At 36.2% G+C, this 20,374-nt stretch overlaps 1 protein-coding gene across 2 annotated transcripts in view; it reads right to left on the reverse strand.

Annotated features, from left to right (window-relative positions):
- SYN2 (synapsin II) overlaps positions 1-20,374 on the reverse strand; it is a 186,922-nt gene that overhangs the window by 30,009 nt on the left and 136,539 nt on the right. For both annotated transcript variants that reach the window (XM_010584436.1, XM_010584437.1), the window contains exons 7-10: positions 13,639-13,701; positions 11,248-11,390; positions 6,007-6,081; positions 1,653-1,755 (exon numbers count right to left, since the gene is read on the reverse strand). In XM_010584436.1, coding sequence (XP_010582738.1) covers positions 1,653-1,755; positions 6,007-6,081; positions 11,248-11,390; positions 13,639-13,701 — 384 coding nt within the window. The remainder of the gene's footprint in view (positions 1-1,652; positions 1,756-6,006; positions 6,082-11,247; positions 11,391-13,638; positions 13,702-20,374) is intronic.

Genomic DNA, 20,374 nt, shown 5'->3' on the forward strand with positions numbered 1-20,374 from the left:
TACTATCTTATGAGGTAAGATAACTAAGATCTTATGTCTTAAAATAATCTACTTTTCTTTATGTTATAGTTTAAATTGTGGGGTCAAAATTTATCAGATTAAAGTCAGCCAAATCAGGATAAACTATCTCAAATGTAATGAATTTAGATAAATGGGCGTGTGTGGAAAATGCTGAGACCCATCCTCTGAGACGTTTAGGGGCTATGGGAACTGCCAAGTATCCTACAAAGCTTTATATGGCATATGGGAGGCTGCCAAAGCCCAACTGATGGAGAGGAGCTTGCTTGTGAGCAGAAATCAATACGTCCCCAGTAAGCAGAAATGTCCGCGATACACCCATGGCTACAGCCAAGACGTGAAATAGCACATATGACAAATCTTACATTCAGGAATTTCCTCTATATTGTATCACCAGAAGTCAGTGTGATCTGTTTTCAGAAAGAAAACACTTTTTTTCACTCTCAAATCTCAGCCAGATTTCATTGGGTCAAGCATTACGCATTTAACAAGAACTTCGGGGTGCAGTGGAGGGGCAAGACTGCACTATATGCAGGGGCAACGGAGGAGGTTTAGTATTGAATCATAAATTTTATGCTACAGTGGGTTTTGATACAATAAGACACAGTAAGTTCTGATTTGGCCAGGCAGACTAAGGAAACAGGATTTCTTGAAATCCTCCACTACAGGAGGTAGTGATTAATTCTGTTTGTCTTACTGAAAGTTTAATACTGCAAGCTGCTCAGTCCTTTAAAGTGCTATTGCTTGATTTGGGAATTATTAGCAATTGCAATAGTGATAAATTTGTGAAAAGTGAAGAGAAGAAAATACATAGAGCTGTTTAACACTGCAACAAAACAAATATTTTTACTTCTGCAAAGCGTTTCTGTTATAAATGAATACAAATAACTAGAAAAGGTCAATCCATAATCTCCAGATTACTCTCCCGGTTTAGAAAAAGTACTCTTACTTTTGCTTTAGCAAATATCAACCTCTTTTGAGTGGGGAGGTTCTTAAGATCCTTGCCTATCTCCTGAATAAAATTCTAAGAACGTGGGAGATGCTGAAGAAATCTTGAACTGTGTGATAGGCAAGTGATGATCTCTTGTTTTATGGCTAGACAAAGTTATATTTATCCATAATAAACTTAAGGTAAATGAAAAAGTTAAACTTTCCAAAATTATCTACAGCAGAAACTTCTGACTCCTGAGGAATCAGATCTTAAAGGTAACATTTAGGCTAGCAAAAAGTAAAGTTGTTTCCATTTCATTCTTAATTTCCCTCTCCATGTAAAGGTATAATTTTGCTGGGGTTCCTTTGGGATAGTGCTATCTATAAACCTTCCAGGAAAAACTGGTAAGCCTGCTCAGGAAGAAATCATAAGGGTTGGGTAAATGTCCACATTTGGTTTTGGTTTGTAGTTTGTGTACATTTCCTCAAACACTAAAAGACATTACCATATATATGGTTACATTTTCCAGCAAGTGTTGCCGCTAACATGGACATGTGGCTTTGTACTATGATTGAAACATTGCTCAAAAATACACATCCTTTCCTGAAACACAAATAAGCCAATGCCTAAGTATCACAAATGTTCTTTACTTGGGTGTTTGTAACATACAAAAGCATATATGGAAAAGAGTGGGATTGCTTACCTCAAAAATATAATCTTTTCCATCCTTTCCATGCACAGCTTTAACAGCACAGATGTCCAAACCACCAAATATTTCAGAACAGGTGTCAACCCAAAGCTTGTACCTGTTTCATAAAAATAATTTTTTCTGTGAGTATCTCATCAGGCTCTTGTTTTTCTATAGGCTTAACCTAATAATGTATTTTATACATTTCCTCTAAATTCAGAATTTTCACTATATAGTCAGTTTTACTGAATTTGTATTTCCCAGAATAGTAGCTTAGAGATACTGGCCTGATTACTCTACTTTTCCCAGTAGAATCCAGAAAAGCCACAGTATTATGCTGGATTCTGTCCCAGTTTATATTGGTCCAAATATGTGTCTGCTCTAAACTGTGAGTAATCTAAAGACAAGATACGCTGGAACACAAACAGCATCTAGCTGTACCCCATCCTGCTTTCCAGTACCGTTATGGTAGTACAGCTTGCTAGTTGTGGCTGTACTTTATGTGAGAACTCCACAGAAGGGGGATTTATCATCTGACTGGTTTTTGTGGCTTCAGTGATGCCCAAGGGGTTTAGAAAGTAGGGAACAGGGCTTCTCTTTTCCTGTGAAATTCAAACTTGTGCATCTGTGCACAGATTCAAGGGTGACAACCCTCTTGCCTATTATGGTTGGTAGTGTACTTAATTATGGATGGGTTTTATTCTTTTATCAGGAAAACTAGAATGAGTGTCTCTGTCTTAAATTATGGACCCAACTGTATTCCAAAGTAGCAGTGATAGCTTTATATGTACATCACTGAATAAGGCAAAAGAAAAATCAAGACAAAAACAACCCTTAAGATGATGCAAGAGAAACGGACGTATGACACTATGTAAAAGCTATGTAGCATGCAGACAAAGATAATACTCTTCATGTAGGGCTATAGACAACTACAGTAAAATTCAACAGGAATGTAAAGAATTCTGAGGAATTCCACAGCTCCTAAAAAGAACTAGTGTTCCATGCTGTATTGAACATAAGAACCCCTCCATTCCATTTCTAACATCATGGTAAGAAATATGGACTGAGGAATGGACAGTTTACCCACTCTACGCGCAGTAATATAATTTATTTTTCTTTCATGAAGGGCTTTATCCATCCTAAGAATAGTGGGATTATCTGACTAACAAGGGAACGAAGTGGGACTTACTAGAAAAAGAGTGAGGCAATTCCTGTGATAGAGTACAGAACTGTTAGTGACATAATAGGGAGCCATAATACTTTGCTGAGAGCATCCTGAGGTGATGTAAGCTGTGTGTGTTTGTTCAATGGCAAGGACTGACTCACAGGGCACAAAGCAGCATTGAGAACTTTCATTAATAGCATAGCTGTGCATTGGCGCCAGTAAGTGATGATATGATCTTGAAAGGTTATATACGCAGATATCACAGGTCCACCAATTGAAGGACATGTTTTGCTTAAAAAACCCCCAGTTTTAAAGCAGCTATTTATCATAAACTCTTTTTTCTCTTTCATTGTCTAGCATTTGAGTATAAATGAGAGCTATTTCCTTTTACAGACCCTCTCGTCCTCTCTCCTGATGCAGCCTTTGAGCCATGATGATAGATTTGCCACATCACAGTATTTTCCATTGCAAAAAAATTGATGTAATAAACATAGCATTTGACTTCACTGTAGGATCAAAGGAAACGCATTGCTGGGCCGAGAGTCTTATTCATATATAAATATCTTCTGTAATAGCATCCTTTCCAAGTAAACTTATTAGGTCACATTCTTTATATTTTCTTATATCAAGTCTGATCCAATGGAAAAGTTTTTCTTTTGAGCAGAATACAAAGAAATAGATACAACTGCTTGGAAAAAACCTGATGGTAATATTTTAGCAATTAAAATAATTTTTTTTTTTTTTCCTGTGAGAAACCTGGTTTTTGTCCAAAACAAGAGGTGTTTCTGGATACCTGACAATTTCAACATGTGTAGATGCACTGACTGACTGGACTGCTTGCATGCACTTGCTTATAAATAACTTTTTTTTTTTTTTTTTTGCTGTAAAATACCAACATGTATCTTAGAGAATCATGAGGACAGCATAACTTGTCTTTAACAGTAAATATCTGGACTTCGTATGAAAGAAAATGAAGACATTTTCGTTAAAATACTGAAACATCAATCAGATCTATGAAAGTATTTTTAATATTCTATCTTCTGCCAACAAACACAGAGCTGGAAAAATACAGTTACATTTGGAAAGAGAGGTCTTGGATGGAGTAGCCTGTAGTGTTTTAAACCCAAGGCTTGCACAGTAGGTTTGACAAGAGGTCACCATTCTTATTTTCCCAGAGCCAATATAGTGTGCAGCAGCCCTAGAAGTGACAGATAATAAAGTATTGTTCCTCAGGTGTCTGACATGAAATATCTGGTATGCCAGATGAGGTGTGCACAATTAGCACAGGTCTCTACTCTTCTGGTCCTATCTGGGGAGCAGTGTCTCTCTGAAATAGGGGGGGTCAATAAGAATGTGTAACATTGACATGTGCTTGTTCTCTGCCTCATCATTGTCCCTTACTGTGCCACATTCTTCTTTCTTCTCTAAATTTCTAGGCTAAGATTTGTATTCAGTCAACAATGTCAACTCAGGCAGTGCTTTCAAAACACTTCTTCCTAATTCATGAGATGTATTACAAATGAAATGCACATGCATCAGATTTGATTGCTTTTGGTATGCCACTGAACTACTTCCAACTCTTCAGAAAACTTCCAATTTTCCCTTCTCTTCCTTGCTTTGCTTTGTGCACTTCAGTGGGTAATCAAACAAAAAGTGGGGCTATGTGATACATACCCCCTTCTGTTATGATAAAACATCCATCTTTTCTGGGCTTTTGTCTTCATCAGCATAGAAGAAGTTTTGTTTTGTTGGCTAGTGTTTTTTTAATGGGAAAATACCTATTATGCTGTAATTATTTTACATTCAAAAATGGAAGCAGAAGCAAAGCACACGGAGCATTCACAGTGAGGTAGTTAGGCAAGGTTAGAATTTCATGCTCATTACCCATACGTGATAATTGTTTAGTTTTCCTTACGGCAAAACTAAAGCGCCTGTGTTTTTACAGAGGAATAGCTCGTGGACTGTAATTATACACACTAAAGCACACTCTTTCTTTTCCCTTTCAGTGAAGGCATAACCTCACTTTCTAAAGGAAGGTGGGAGGGGAATGAGAAAGAGAAAATAATGTGGCTCCACTCCATCCCCAGAGGGGAGATCAGTGAGGACACAGTCTAGACAGGGGTTGGACAGCAGGGAGTTGTAATTCCCGTCTTACTTGTTTTCACCTTTCTCAGGGCAGGCAATGGTTCCGTTCCTGTGTCTCCCTCAGCTCATAAGAGGGACCAAGTTGTAGGTTCCAGACCTTTTTTAAAAAAAACAAAAACCAAAACCAAAACCCACCAGAAAAAGACTACTGTTGAACTTTAAAACACCTTTTAAATTACACTTTTATTGTACAGACTTTTTTCAGCTTCCACTGCTAGCAACCTTTGGAGAAGCTGAACACAAGAAAATTCATAGCCATCAAAAAGCCTCACAGATTTATTTTGCAGGAAAAAGAGGTCTATATGTTGTGGAGGAACCTGGAGCAACTGAGTGGTATTGAGAGAAGGGTTCTGCCAATAGAAGGCCTGAGCTTCAAAATGGTACTGCAGGGAGAATGTTTTTGACTGGATTGCAAAAAGTATCCAGCATAAGGATGAGAGAGAAAAGCACAGTAAAACAAAGTACAGAGCTGGAATGATGACATGAGGGAAATAAGCTTCAGTATATCCCAGTATCTAGGTAAAAAGCCTCACAGTGCAGTATAGTGGAAATTTCAAAAATGAAAAATAAGCAGTTTAGCAGGATTAAAAGTGGAAAAGAAAAATATGATTTAAAAAGGTAAAGTTAAGACTGGATTGCTTGATTGTAATAGATGATGTAGAAGGAGAAAAGTTTAAAACACTGTGGCATGGGGTAAGACTGTTAAGTAAAAGAGGGCAAAAAAACCAGATGGAAATGATTGACAGGTTGAATCTGAAAGAACATAATTTTCTGAAGGGAATTCCAGTAGTTTTCTAAGTGCAGATATGGATGTAGGAACCCAAGGGTGCACGTAAGCACTTAAGGCTACCACTTAGTTTGGGTAGTTAACTCTGAGACATGTCATGTGGAATTCTTGGCTCATGTTCTTTCATCTAATTAGAAGATTTTTTTCCAAAATGAATGAGAGACATGCATTTACTGTGAATTGCATATCAATAATGTGATTTTAAAAAAATTCATTTAAAATAAAATCCCATTAGTTTTTTTTAATTACCTTTTACATGAGACTCGACTTACTTATCTGACATAGCAATTTGTTCCAACATTGCAGAGCCTGTGTTTGTCTTCCAGTTTCCAGATATGGAAGTTCTCCTGAAAGGGGGAAAATATTACAAAGACAGCCAGTGGTTTTATATTTTCAGTCTCTTAAATTACTCCGATTTTCACATGAATACTATAGCAGTATTTACACCTTTTTCGTATCTGGCAGCTTATAAAAGAACATCTAAAACCACAAAGAATTCTAACAGGCATTGCAATTGTCAGTAATACTCACTTCACTGTAGTCATGTTATAAAGTATGACAGTGCTGTGAAATTTCTGTTCCCCATTTATTCATTTAAGACTTTTTTTAAAAAAAACTACTATGATTAAGTGAAAGTGTTATCAATAAGCTGTTATCATTTATAGATGGATTGAATAGCCTGTAACATACCGTTACTGCAAATGTCAAGAAACTGAAGCTTCAGCTTTTCATTTGAAATCTGTACCACTGCAAGGTTAGGTCCCAATACTTGAAAAACAAGATATCTATGTTTTTAACATCTCTGAAGTGATCTCAAATCTCTTTTAGAGCTGGATTTTGGTTTCTCCTCCAGTTTTCACTTTTTGCTAGTTTACTAATATAATCTAAATGGTTTATGTCAGGGCTTGAGTATACCAACTTTTATTTAATCTCTAAGAAAAAAAATTCATATATAATGTTTTTTTCTCCGCAGACCTTAGGACTCCTACCAGGGCTGAGAAGATTACTGTTTTCTGAAACCTAAATGTTGTACTGGGAATAGGCTAAGGATACAAATTATGAAGTGTTTCCAGTTAGTAAAATAATAGGAACATCTGTAATGTATTAAAAGTATATTAGGCAGCAACTATAGTTTTCTCTCCATTTTTCTATTAACCTAATTACAAGGGTCAGTAGCAATTGTGGGGGAATGTTGACTTTTCTATGGGAGTCTCATAAATTTAGCTGAATTTTAAAGCATAATGTTCTTCTAAGATGCCATGTTCTTTGTTGATGTGGGAGAAACTAGTGAAAGAGGAACGTGTATGTTGAGTGCTGTGTGTAGGGTAACTTTGCTCAGTAATAAGGCTATTCTGTGATTTCTGCTTCATTTTTTAAAGTGATATGCTATGGACACAGACCTAACTGGTGTAATCTCAATAGCTTGTGGGCTGCAGCCATCGATGGTAGGTCTGTGACACAGGACTCCAAAACAACAGGAGTTCCATTAGACCGTGGTTAAGTGATACAAAAGTACCCAACCAGACCATCTGGCAGTTTAAACCTTAGATATGATTTCTGTAATTCATACATCATTTCCTCTACTGACATATGTAGGTTTCCCACCCCTCTTCAATTCTGTTCTGATAACTGCAAAGGGTCTTTCACATCATTATTTCCTCCTCTTTCACTAAATACTGAATAATATAGAAAACAACTCCTAACACTTTTGAGTGCTTTACACTTAGGCTTAACATGTTTTCACTTGATTTGGTCTTTGCAAAGAAAGAACTGTTTTAAAATTGGGGGAAAAGGAATTATGATTAGTATAAACAATTCCTAATAACTTGACCTCCCCCTTTTCCAACACTTTTCTGCTTTGTTTAGTACCATTTAAAATATGCAATCCAAATTGCTGGGACAGGGACTTGTCATCAGAAAAATATGTAGACATGTCTACCTACGATTCTTGTATAGGTAGCTTGCTTAGTGGTTTGATTCTATAGCACTGTCTTTCTTTGGCTGATGTGCTCTACTTTTGTTTTATTGACCTTTTTATCAAAATACATTAAGTTATGCATTCAGAGTATTGCTTTTGGAGAGGAGATTTAGACGTAGTGTTTTTGTATTTCTGTTTTTCTTCATTGTGTGTGACCCTTTTAACTCTATTTCCTTGAAGTCAGATGAATTCTGTAATGGTACCAAGTGTAGTTAAGTATGTGTCACAAAGCATTTTGAGGAGCTGTGGTATTTAGAGAGATCCAATGTTGCATTTTGGCTATAATCTCTACTGACAGATGATAAGCACCAGTGTTTTGTGAGTCACGGATCCACTTATACCACAATTTCCCACAGAATTATAAAACTGAAGCTCTTAATAACTCTCTTTAAACTACAAAAACAAATGTTCAGCTGGTATTTTTTGTGGTGACTCTTTAAGTACTCTGTTCCTGTGTCACAGAACAAAATGAGAACCAGCTGTAAAACAATATTCTACTGACATAATGTATATGTATGCAGATGAAGAATTTTTCAGACATTTGGTAAATCTTCTCCTTTTCATGATGCTTTGTAACAATAGATCGGTATTTCATTTTCTGGTATGATTTAACTGTATGAAAGAATGTAGTGAAGAAATGATTGCTAGGCTTTTAGCATTTGGATGAACCCATAGTTTCTGAGTAGAAACTTAAAAATAAATAAAAGGTAGGAGGAACAGTCTGTCATTTTAACTTATTTTTGCTGTCCCTTAGGCCAACTGTTTCTTCTGTGAAGAAGAAACATTTGTTTTTGAAAATTATAAATTTACCATGGCTGACTCCTCCAAAATTATTCTAGGCACTGAACAGCATTTAAATTTCAAGTCAATGAAAAAAAATGTAGGGCGCTCTCCTATGAAATGTTGTGGTCCAATTTCTACCACAGGGAATGAACCATCAAGTTACTAATGCAACATCTGACTGCTGGTATCTGGCAGCGTGTCATAACCATTAAGAGTTGGGCCTTATTCCTAAGACTCTGCCACTTAGGGGCTGTAAGGCAGAGACAAATCAAATCTGTTTATTATAAACAACAGAAGAGGGGAGAAATGGGTAGCACAGCACAAGAAATATGCCTGTCAAAGCACCAACAGGAGACAAAAGTACTGTCCTAGCCTTGAAGAGGCAGCAGTAGTTGTACGAAAAGGTCTGAGAAAGAGAAAGAAGGCTGACTGGTGACTAGAAGCCGAGGGAGAATAAGGCTGTTGGATGGCACTGAGTGGAATAAAAGGGGCAAGTGAGAACCTGGGGCAATAAAAAAGGTTAGGCATAAGGGGTAGGGACTAAGAGACAGGTGGTCTGGGAAAGCGGTGGGACTGGACGAAGATATGGTTTGGATGGATAGGAGAGAGGTGACCTTAGGTGTAGGAGTATGGTGCTATTAGAAAAAGTAGGATGGATGTCTCCAGATATGGGTCTAAAGCCAGGAAAAGTCAACAGTCTGGAACACCAATGTAAGACAAACAAGCAGAATTGGAAAAAACTTTCCTGGAGAAGCCAGGGGCTAAAAGCTGTATCACTCAGAAGCACTTGTTTATGATTCTTATTGCTTATAGGGAGGGGTGGGGTAGGCCCGACACACCTGAAATAGGTCCAATACCCCTGAAATAGGCCCAATACCCCTGATAGGACAAGGGGTAATGGCTTTATACTGAAAGAGGGTAGATTCGGATTAGATGTAAGGAAGAAGTTCTTCACTGTGAGGGCAGTGAGGCACTGGGACAGGTTGCCCTGAGAAATTGTGGCTGCCCCATCCCTGGCAGTGTTCAAGGCCAGGCTGGATGGGGCTTTGAGCAACCTGGTCTAGCAGAAAGTGTCCCTGCCCATGTCAGGGGGGTTGGAACTAGATGATCTTTAAGGTTCTTTCCAACTCAAACCATTCTATGATTCTATGGATTTCTGTAGGGAGCTTGATTTACAGAGTTTCTGTCCTGCATCACTAAGAACACTGAAAGTGTCACCAGCAAAGGATTGCAGAAACCTCTCAATCCTCACAACTGTTTGAGTATTTTGCCTTGGTTACTGTGTACAACTCAAATTTCCAACACACTGTTTTTGCAAAATTAGATAGTTCTGGGTTCAAAATAAAGCAGAAGGACCAAGTGTCCATACTGCTGGATGGATGCGACCTATGGGAACAGTATTTCCACCCAGTTCCGTGTGGTGCATTCTTGAGGCCCCTCAGATATACAGTGAGAGGCAGATGGACGACTGAGTTGTTCTTGAAAGGCCTAATCTTTGATGTTTTTTCTCAAATACTCCTTCAAGTCATATGTCAGGAAAGGCCAGCAGTTACTCATACAGTTTTCATCTTGTGACAGTAATGTCTTAGGGGAGAAGTCAAGAGTATGTGGTCTTCCAATATCAACTGAAGGAGATAGATTTTGCCCCTTACCCCCACTCTGGGCAAAAAGTTCTACTTTCTCATAGAGCTTGTTGGCTGTTCCTAAATTACTTGACACTTAATGCTAACCCTGTCTTTAATATTATGCATTTTCTTTAACTCCAACTTTCGCTTCTCTTAGTGTTTATGGTTTGCTTGAAGTTCAGTTGTTTTTACTGTTAAAGAACTTGAGTGTACCTTACAAATGTCAACATACAAGGAATCTCTGATCCCTCCAATGTTACAGGAGTTGCTAGAGAAATATCTTTGCATGTGTATGTGGGTGTGCCTATGTAAATGCATATGTGTATTTTTATCCATGTTTTGTTCTATTTTTCCTGCCTCAGAATTGTAAACATGAGGGAATAAAGACGAGATGATCTAACTTGTCTTAAAAACGCGAATGAAATGAATGTATGTCAGATTACATTGCTTGATAATTGAGACAGAGTAAAAATATACATAAACACAGTTACCATAGCTCAACTACTAGATGACAACCTGTCTTGCTACTCTAGCTTCATGTTGTCTGTGAAACTGAAACACCCTTTTAGCCTCTCATATAGTCATGACCTTCAAACAAACACCGGGTTTCTAAAATTAGAAGAGATTTTCATCCATATATGTGAAGGCCACTGCAAGATTAGGATTTTTCTTACATGTGTTATGTTAAAGGGAGAGTACTTTGTTCCAATAAAGTGTTATGATTGAGATTTGTGTGAATGAATGTCATCTAACTATCTTTACAGGGAGAAGAAAATTTGACCCTAAGTTGGAGAAAAGATACAAAGGAATCTGATTTAACAAGTCCTCTATAAAAACAAATCCCCTTCCAATTGCTCCTTTCTTTAAATGAAAAAATAAACAAAGGCTAGCAGGAAAACCACTCTGGCAGGCTCACCTGTTGTCTTACTCTCTTCCTCCCAGTCACAATCAAGTTAAAAAAAGGCTTGATAAATCTAGAAAGTTTAAAATACTGTCTTTCCAGAGAGTACGACAATGGAGGCATGGAGTCACCAAATCAGCTCAGAGACTCATCCAACAGTCTTAATCTTATTGGTGCTTATCGATTTTGAAACAAAAGGATGAAAGAACATAAGTTTTTGGCTCACATGTATGCTTTGTAGTTACTGCCTATCTTTTGGATCCTGATGTCATATTTGGAGTCTATGAAGGGTTCAGTAGTGGCGTAGGTCTGAGTAAGTGCTACCACGCTGGCTATGTCCTGAAAATCGTAGTGGTTGTCTACCTTGATCTGTAGTCATCATACCAGAAGTAAACAGCATATATGAAAGAAAAAAAAGAGTAATTAGGAATAAAATGTAGAATTCAGTTCCAAATGGCATTCATGAGAAGTATGGGTTTTGACAGCATCAGTTTATTAAAAAAAAAAAAGTATTGGGTACTTCATGTGATTTCTAGATTCTATAACATTCCTGCATTAAAGCATCTATTTTTCTAGGCAAAATATTACCTGTTCATCTGTAGAAAGCAATTTGCAGACAGTGGAATTTTATTTTGCTTTTAAATTTATTTTTAAGTGGTGATTGTTGATTTTAGATCTGCAAGCTTCAGAATTTTTCAAGGTGTGATAATATGCAACACTAATTTACATAGAATTCTTGTTGATTCTGTAAATTGCTCATGTAACTGCATGTATATGGAGCCCACCAAGTACTATCACATCATGATCCTGGGAGGGAGGAGATGAAGGGTCATGATATCCTGATGAGTGGGCATTCACATAGAGCACAGGGTTGGCTCAAGGCAGCAGAACCAGTTTGTCTCAAGAGATGGAGATCAGTGGCATTACTTTTGGACAGGAAGGGCACATCTCTAAGGTTGACTTAAAGGAAGCTGGCTGAAGTGGGGAGAAGTGACTCAGAAGAGAAGTCTTAGGTCTAGTAAAAAATGGGAGAGGGAAACTGGAACTCCAACACACTGACCCAAAGTGCATTTCAGAATGGTGAGGAAAGGAGGCAGGGATTAGTATCTCTCACATTATCTAATATTAGGCGACTTTGCAATTCCTTGCAAGCACAGGGTCTTATTTGCTTCCACTGTCACCTCGTACTTAAAAGGGAACCTGTAGACCAGGGTGCCACATCTGTGAGACGGGACTTTCATATTAAATGGAGTCTGGTGAAGCTAAAAGAAGTCATAAGGCCTAAGTATTTGCTCTCAGCTCTCAGATGGAGAACAATACAGAGTAATTTGCCATTTGAGAGCCACAAAACCAGACACAATGCCTGGTTTCAACTTAGTTTCTGAAAACTTAATAGCATACGTGAGTCTAATTACGACCAATGGAAATGCTACTCCTAGCAATGCCTTTAGGGAGGACTGGGGTACAAGGAGAATCTTTATTTGGACTCTGACAGTAAGCATTTCACTGCAAAAGACAGGCATTTAACCTTTAAGGGTTTGAAATATTTTATAGCTAAAAAACCCTAGATTTTTTTCTAGACCTTTGATATGCTGAACATTTCTGTGCATTATTTCCCTTTTCTATAAATGAGGGGTGAATAATGAAAGTACAGTATAAACATTCTCATACTTCACATATGCAATCCACAAAACCTGCAGTTTAAGTAATTAGTGGTTAATCCTGTTCTCAATTAAATTCACTGCTGGATTTCCACTGACTTACTAAGTAGGAAATGCAGCAAAACAGTCATAACATAAGAACATTACAGTACAACTTGCATAATTACTGAAGAAAATACAGTTAAATCAGTTTTCTATTTCTATTGCTAGTGGCAAATATTATGTTCATGGAGCATTTGCAGATTCAGGATGATAAATGTAACTATTCTCTAATGATTTGTTTTAAAATCTCAAACACTTAAAGCACCGAAGTGTTTTCAGTGAGAGAAAGTGGTTAATCTGTAATGACTAGAAATTTTCACTGATACCAATGAAAGCGGGATTTGAATCATATCCCCTTGAACCATCATTGTGAGATAAGTGATATCAAAACAACTGTACTCACCACTGAAATGCAATTACTTTGGAGAAAGAAAGCAGCAGTTACATAGTGGTATGAAACAATCATAGAGAATACATTAAGATAGGAAATGAACAAAAGTTCAGTATCAAGCTGAAACTAATAAAGAACCAAGGCAAAAGCTTCCTATATTCCCCGATCCAAAAAGCTGGATTGTGCAAACAGACTTTGACCCTTAAATAGTTTCATTGCAGTGAATTAAATTAATAAATAAGGTTCTGCTTCAAGAAAACATCTCAACATGTGTCAAAGAACGTCCTATATAGGACAATGCATAAACTGAAAATGCATCAATGTGAAAATATATTACGCATTTAAATATTTTCCTAAAGACAGATGCTTTCTTGAATAATATACAAGCAGACATTTGCAAGGGCGGGGATCTGAGACAGAATTTGGACAGTGATAAGTTAAAATATCCAGGAAATGAAAGAACATGCATATCATTTTAGACAAAACAGCCAGCCTCCTAACATGCAATAAGTAGCATCTGCACCTTTCCCATGCCTGAATGAGCATGTCCAATCTTCACAACAACAGGAAATGTTGGCATTGTTAGCTAAGGGGGAAAACAAAACAGACATATTAGAGATAGCAAGCTTGAGTTAAATGATTAAGCTATATCATTTATGAAAATTATTTAAGCATGACCATAATGCAGCCAAAGCTGTTCTTGCCATGTGGTTATTTAAACTGTTGCTCATCTATGTAAGACTACATGTTCTGATGAATTACTGTGTATGTTTTCTGAGTGCTATGTTATTCCAAATACATACAAGTGGTGTACTTCTATCTTAATTTTTCCTATGTCTTTCTTTTGACTTCACTTTTTAAACTGAATTTCTGCTATTTCCTATTTTGTTTTGTTACTGTGTTTTCTGACCTGTAAACTCACGCTCTCCAAAGTTATAATCATTAATGATGTCAAATTAATCACCTTTTTCCTTTTCCCCCTGATTTCCATTATTTACCAAGGCTGTAAATTCTTTTTGTGACCACTTATGAAAGCAATGATGTCTAATTCACCAAAAACCCTTTCATTAAAGGCAGATGCTAGCTTCTGTTACAGAATATCCGAGTTCTCTAGGGAAGGCTCCAGCTTCTGCATAGAATGTAAGTAATAATTCAGCCATTGATTAGGAAATCAAATATACAAAGGCATATGAATATGCTTTATTCAATCAAATGATAATGGTTGTCTCTCAGAAAGTTACGTGAATAACCAGTTTTACTTCCATCATTCATCTGAAGAAGTTTTAGAACTCCCAGTCATGGGTACAGCTGGTATTTCTTTGTCTTTTTCATCCACCTAAAATGTACATATATTGAACCTTTATCAACCAAGTGTAATTACAAATACTTAGTAGAACAGGATTATAACTAGAAATAAAAAACTGAACACCCTTGATGTAATTAAACCGGGCAGCAGCAGGACAGTAAGTATTACGGGGTCTGAAACCTTCATTTAGTATCAAATTTTAACACAGTAAATACAATCAGAGGCAAAGCTGATGCTTTAGAAAATCAACTATGAGTTTTTAGAGATTTTATGAGAAATTTGTTTTCCAAATACTTACAAAGGATTGTCAAGAGGTTAAATAGAATTCACACTTATCTCACTGTGCTTTGTACAATGTTGGACAGAAACACACAAACACAAACAGGTATTTGCATGGAAAATGTCATGGGATTGTAAATATAGACATTCAAATCAAGGCATAAAGAATAAAAAGGTCACTTGGCTTTTGGTAACATCCAAACCTATTTGTAGGGTTATAAAGCTAATTAAAATTCACACACGCTTTTCCTATATTTTAAACATTTATTTTCAATATGATTTAAGGATGCTTGCTTTAAAAATACTTTAACTGAAAGGCAAATCTGCAAGAGAACAAGTGGGCATTCACTGCAAGGTACATATTTTATACTACATACCGTAGGATTCCCAGTACAATACATGAATGTTTGTTTTTTTTTTTTTTTTTTTTTAATGGACTTTCTCTGGCTTTCCTAAAATGCATACTGATGCAATACTGTTTTGTTCTGACTTTTTTTAAAAAACATATAAAGGATATCTAAGCAAACAAAACCAAGTTGCTTGTTTTTTAACAGAATCTCAGTTTCTGCTCTGCCTGATCAGAAGAAAAAAGGAGGAATCTTTGGATCTACTCTTTTAATACACCAGAGTTCTCAAAGCCTGATGAAATGACAGGGTCCTACAGCTGTCAGCTATGCAACACAGGCCATGGAGGTTTTTCACTGATTTCTGCATCAAACCCAAAGCTAGGGCTAGTATGTCTTTTCAGGAGAAAACCAGATTTGATTTAAAGACTTGCAGTTATGAAAAATTTACTGTAATCCTAGTTAATTTATTCCATTATTTAAGTAAAGATGTTATATATATATCTTCTCCTAGGGCATCCTCGAGATTTGAAATCAAGGTTTACTGCCACAGGCAAGCAGACCATTCTGAAAACCATCTCTTAGTGCTCTATATTACATGTGTAACTGTAGCTGCCACATTTCAGTGCCTGAGTAAAGGTAACTTTTATTTTTTTGCAGAAATTCTGGGTTCTTAGACTAACACTGTAGGAATCAATAACTATGAAAACTTCAAAAGTCTTTTATTTAACTCTCATTTAGGAATCATTTCAAGCGTTGGTCTTTAAATCCAAAATACATTTAATTGATTTTTACAGATCTGTTTCAATCTAACCAATTTAAGTTAAGGCATGTAAGCATTAAAAAAAAGCATGAGTTTCAAAATAGCCAAAAGCACTTGCAAAAGCATTATACAGTAAAGGTCACCTGTACAGCAATTTAAAAATAAGGTTCTTGCTAAACTGTAGGAATGCAAGGTCCTGTGTAGTCAACATCTAGTCACTTATTTATTGCTTTCATATTTTAAAACCAGCCACTTTTTTTTTCAGTTTTTTGGGGGAGAGGAACAACAAATCATTGCCTGACTCAAGATTCATAAGGGCAGTACCACTTTTTTATGATTGAACTATAAACCACTGAACTGGGGTTTGTAATGGAAATGCTGGCAGACCTCTAACTATAGCAATACAAATGGCACTCCTGTAATTAAGAGGACCACGTATCTACCCATGATTCCAAAGCTGTGGAATCCACTGTGGGCCGCAGGAACAAACACTAACTCAAAAGGAAAAACCCAAAAGAAAAAAAAAAGAAATTTGGCTTTCTCCCTCAGAAAAATGCACTAACATCATTTAAGGCAATAGAGTTCATTTTGCTCTGGAGTCCAGTATCAAGATTTCATGTGGTTTACCACATCCCAGCACAGACAAAGAGAAGAGGTGGTAGCAGGGGAAAAAGGTGCTGAATGCTGCATTTCAAACATCAGACAGAAAAAAACCCAGGTAGCGTAGAAGGCAGACAGATATTAATTATCCCAGTGCTTCTCTTTGTATCTATCACTGTGACAGGCCCAGGAATTCAGGCCTGATGAAGCTGTAGGTATTTGGGTTTTGAACAGTGTTTCCTTTATTCCTGCTCTTACTTTGATTGCCACAGTTCTCCCTTTATACATGAGGACTAGACCTGTGCCATCCTGCAGTCACCTCCCTAACACTAACTGGTTTCCAGTTGTGCATGCTATTGTTCTGTCAAGCAACAAGGCCTGAAATTTCTTACTGAAATTATAGAAAACTTGATCTGAGTCCTTTCCTCTTCCCAATCTGCTCTTTTATGTTAATTGCTGTCTTAACAGAACAGCCAGTCTCAAGACTTGTCATACATTTGGGTAAACATTATGTACCATACAACTGTGACAGTAACAGTGAAAACTTACCAGCTCCATGGGCTTCCTCTTAATCTATGTTATAGTTACTTGTTACAGAGAGACCTTGAAAGAAGAGCTAGCATGTATCAATGGATCCGCTTCAAATAGAGCTGATTCTAATAGGACTCATTGCATGTTTTCTTTGAAATGTATTGCTGAGGGGGAAAGGCCATTTTACAAAAATATAGCTTATTTTTCAAAGGTTTTCTTAAGTTCAGAAAAGTATAAATTCTACTGTGACAATTAAAAACTGAGGGAAAATAATCAGAAATGACCAAGAACAGAAATTACATTAAGAAATTTGGCAAGTTCGTATGTATGAGAGATGGAAATGGACTATGCTGTATGAACACTTGCACATACATATAATATACACAAAATCCATCTGAATATTTTTAAAAAATTAGAACAAACAGGACTTCTATTATAACATATATAACAATGCAATAAACTATCATTACTAATTGCAGAAAAAACAAAATACGGGTCAAGCATGCAATACAATTTTCCATAGTTATATATGAATATGATTGGATTGGCAATAAATATTAGTAGCAACTGGAAAAACTGTCATGGCTTTTTGTAGGAACCCATATAAAAAACAGTTGAGATACATTACTGATATTTGCTAATACGATATCATTAATCAAAATAACTTCACTGTGTATTAAAATGTTTTATCAGCTCCTAAAAATTACAAAGACGGATTGAGTCTAAAAACTTTAATTTCGGTGGTTTTAATTTCTTACACTGTTATTTTAAATAAATGTGAAGTCTCATTTCAACAGAACCTTAACAGAATAAGTTGCATGGCTCACTTCCATGACTAGGACTAGGACTAGTAGTAGGTACTACTTGAAGACATGTTCCCTAGAAAGCAAAAAGTAGATTACATTTTGTAGATAGAAGGCAGTAGTAAAAGGTCTTTCAAAGCAGAATCATTTTAAAATCTGGATAACAGAAGTTGATTCCTAAGTTTCAAACTGAGAAATATTTAGCATGGAAGTTGCGTTACTGAAATGACATGTTTTAACGGTTTCTGTCATATACCAATAGCGTGAATTAAATTTATATACTTAATGACCAGAAAAATCTAATGGCTGTTACCACAAGACACCTACAAACTGGGAGGTCGCTCATGTCGACACGAGTCTTTATGAGTGTAGCAGTAATACTTTAAAACCTCTCGGCAGACCGGGCACTTGTCTAAGTGTTAGAAGCCTAACCTTGGCTTGGTTAACTGCGCTGTGGAAGGGTTCAAGGACAGAGGAGAACAGGGATTAAATCTGTAATGGAAATACAACAGTATATATGGGTTTAAAATGTGACTGTAATATCCTGTCTGAAAAATCTTCATGGATTTTAATAACATGTCTATCTTTTCCCTATCCAAATAACTATATATTAGTATTTTTCATTCAAGAGCTCATTTGCATGCCACTTAACTCTTTACTGTCACTTTATTTTACATAACTACCATTTATTTTATTATTTTCAAGCCAGTCCAGCTGAAAATAATTCTTTTAATGGTGTTGAATGAATGTCACTAAAATTGATTCTGTAACAAGCCTAATATGTTTTTTTAGATGAACGCATTTGAAGCTAATTGGTGTAGTCCTCACAGGAGTGATTTTTTAAAATGAGTGGATGTGATTTTTCAGCCATATACTTGCAATGGGACTACAGCAGCTAACAAACCGGCTCAAACTTGAGCTTCACTGATAGAGCTTCTAAATGCCGTGACATCTGGACTCCACCATCTCCTTAGGTAAACTGGAGGCCAAGGTACAAGACTCATATGTTCAAACCACTTGCAGCAGCAACTTTAATACTCTTTAATTGTTTTAAATTACTGATAATAATACAGACAGCAACCCCTCAACATCTCTCACGTTTGCAGATTCGCCATTCATTTTTCAACGGATCTATTCATATTAGTCAGATAAGAGCAAAGACAGTACAGTAGGAACCCATGACACACATTATTTCTCCAATTTTCCATTTGCTCTTTTTGTTTCCCATACTACTGACAGGCAACTAGCAAAGTAATTATAGTTGCAATGAAAACTATTTAGATTTATGAATAGACAAAGAACTATCCCAAACAGGAAATATACTGATGGAGTTACTAAATCCAGGGAGAAATTTGACCCAATATTCTGAAGTTGCTGAATAAACGTGAATTAAGGCAAGTGTGCATTCACAGCAAATTATTTTGAAATATATCACTGAAGCATGTTTCTCATGGCATTAAGTCTCTCAGAATCAGGTCATGACACCTGTTGGGTTAGCTAGCATGAAAACACAAAGCTTTTTGAAACTGCTGGTGTTGGGACCAGGAAGCTATCAAATCATCCTCATTAAAGCTTAAAATGCTTTGGATTTTTACTCTTCTGTTGATTTAAGTTATTACATCAAATGTTCCTTTTCCATGTTGCTAGGATGACTTGCAAATTGGATTCAAACACAAATTCTGTTAAAAGATTCATTAGTTGCTGGTCAGAACTTATTTTAAATGCCTGAAATCTGCAAAATAATACTCTCCTGCTCTTCCGAAATGTTAAGATATTTTCAATATGTTGTTTTCATAAAAGATTTAGGGCTGGCCTATCTTCTATTCTGATCCCACGTATTAATAATTACACTGAATGAACAGAGAAATGCATAAAATTCAATCAGTTTCAGAAAACACTGCAATTACTAGTCTTTGCTTTTGCTGGAAGATAAGAAAACTTTGCCAAATTAAACTGGTTAAAAAAGACACTGATCAAATGATATAGGTGCTCAGAAAGAGCTTTTTTACTGTAGAAAGAAGCATTCTAGCTTGATATACTTACACAATACCTACAGGCACTATTATCATCTTCTATAGTCTGAAGCGAAGGTTATTTAGTTAACCAATAGATGGCTATATAATTAACCAGCATAGTCTTAATCTGTGTTATTGTTTGTATTTTTCTATATGTAATGGAAATTATACCTATCCTTTCCTATTTCAGAAATATTCTGGAGTTTGTAAGTCTGGTTTACTAGAATGTCATCCTGCAATTTCTTCTCCGTAAGTCTATTAACTGAAAACAAATCCCTAAAATTTAAGCTTCATACACTAAGGTGCTCAAAAGTTTATAAGTTCTTCTGCAATTTAAATATTTTTGAACAATGCTTAGAGTTACATAATATAAGCTGTTTTATTTCTAAGAGATGTAATTTGAATTCTTGTAAATTTACTTTGAATCCTTCTAAGTAAGATATAATGTAAAATATAGTCAAAGCTGTACATAAAAATAAAAATAGGCAAAGATCATCTGCTAAAAAAAAAAAAAGAAATAAAAAAAAGGAAAAAAAAGCCCTCCGCTGGCAACAATACAGAAAACACAGGTTTTTGAAGGTGGTATTCACCCTGGCTTTAATGTCCTTATGGTTGAGT

The sequence above is a fragment of the Haliaeetus leucocephalus genome, unplaced genomic scaffold (genome assembly GCF_000737465.1).
Source record: "Haliaeetus leucocephalus isolate CR32 unplaced genomic scaffold, Haliaeetus_leucocephalus-4.0 Scaffold984, whole genome shotgun sequence".
Taxonomy (NCBI): domain Eukaryota; kingdom Metazoa; phylum Chordata; class Aves; order Accipitriformes; family Accipitridae; genus Haliaeetus; species Haliaeetus leucocephalus.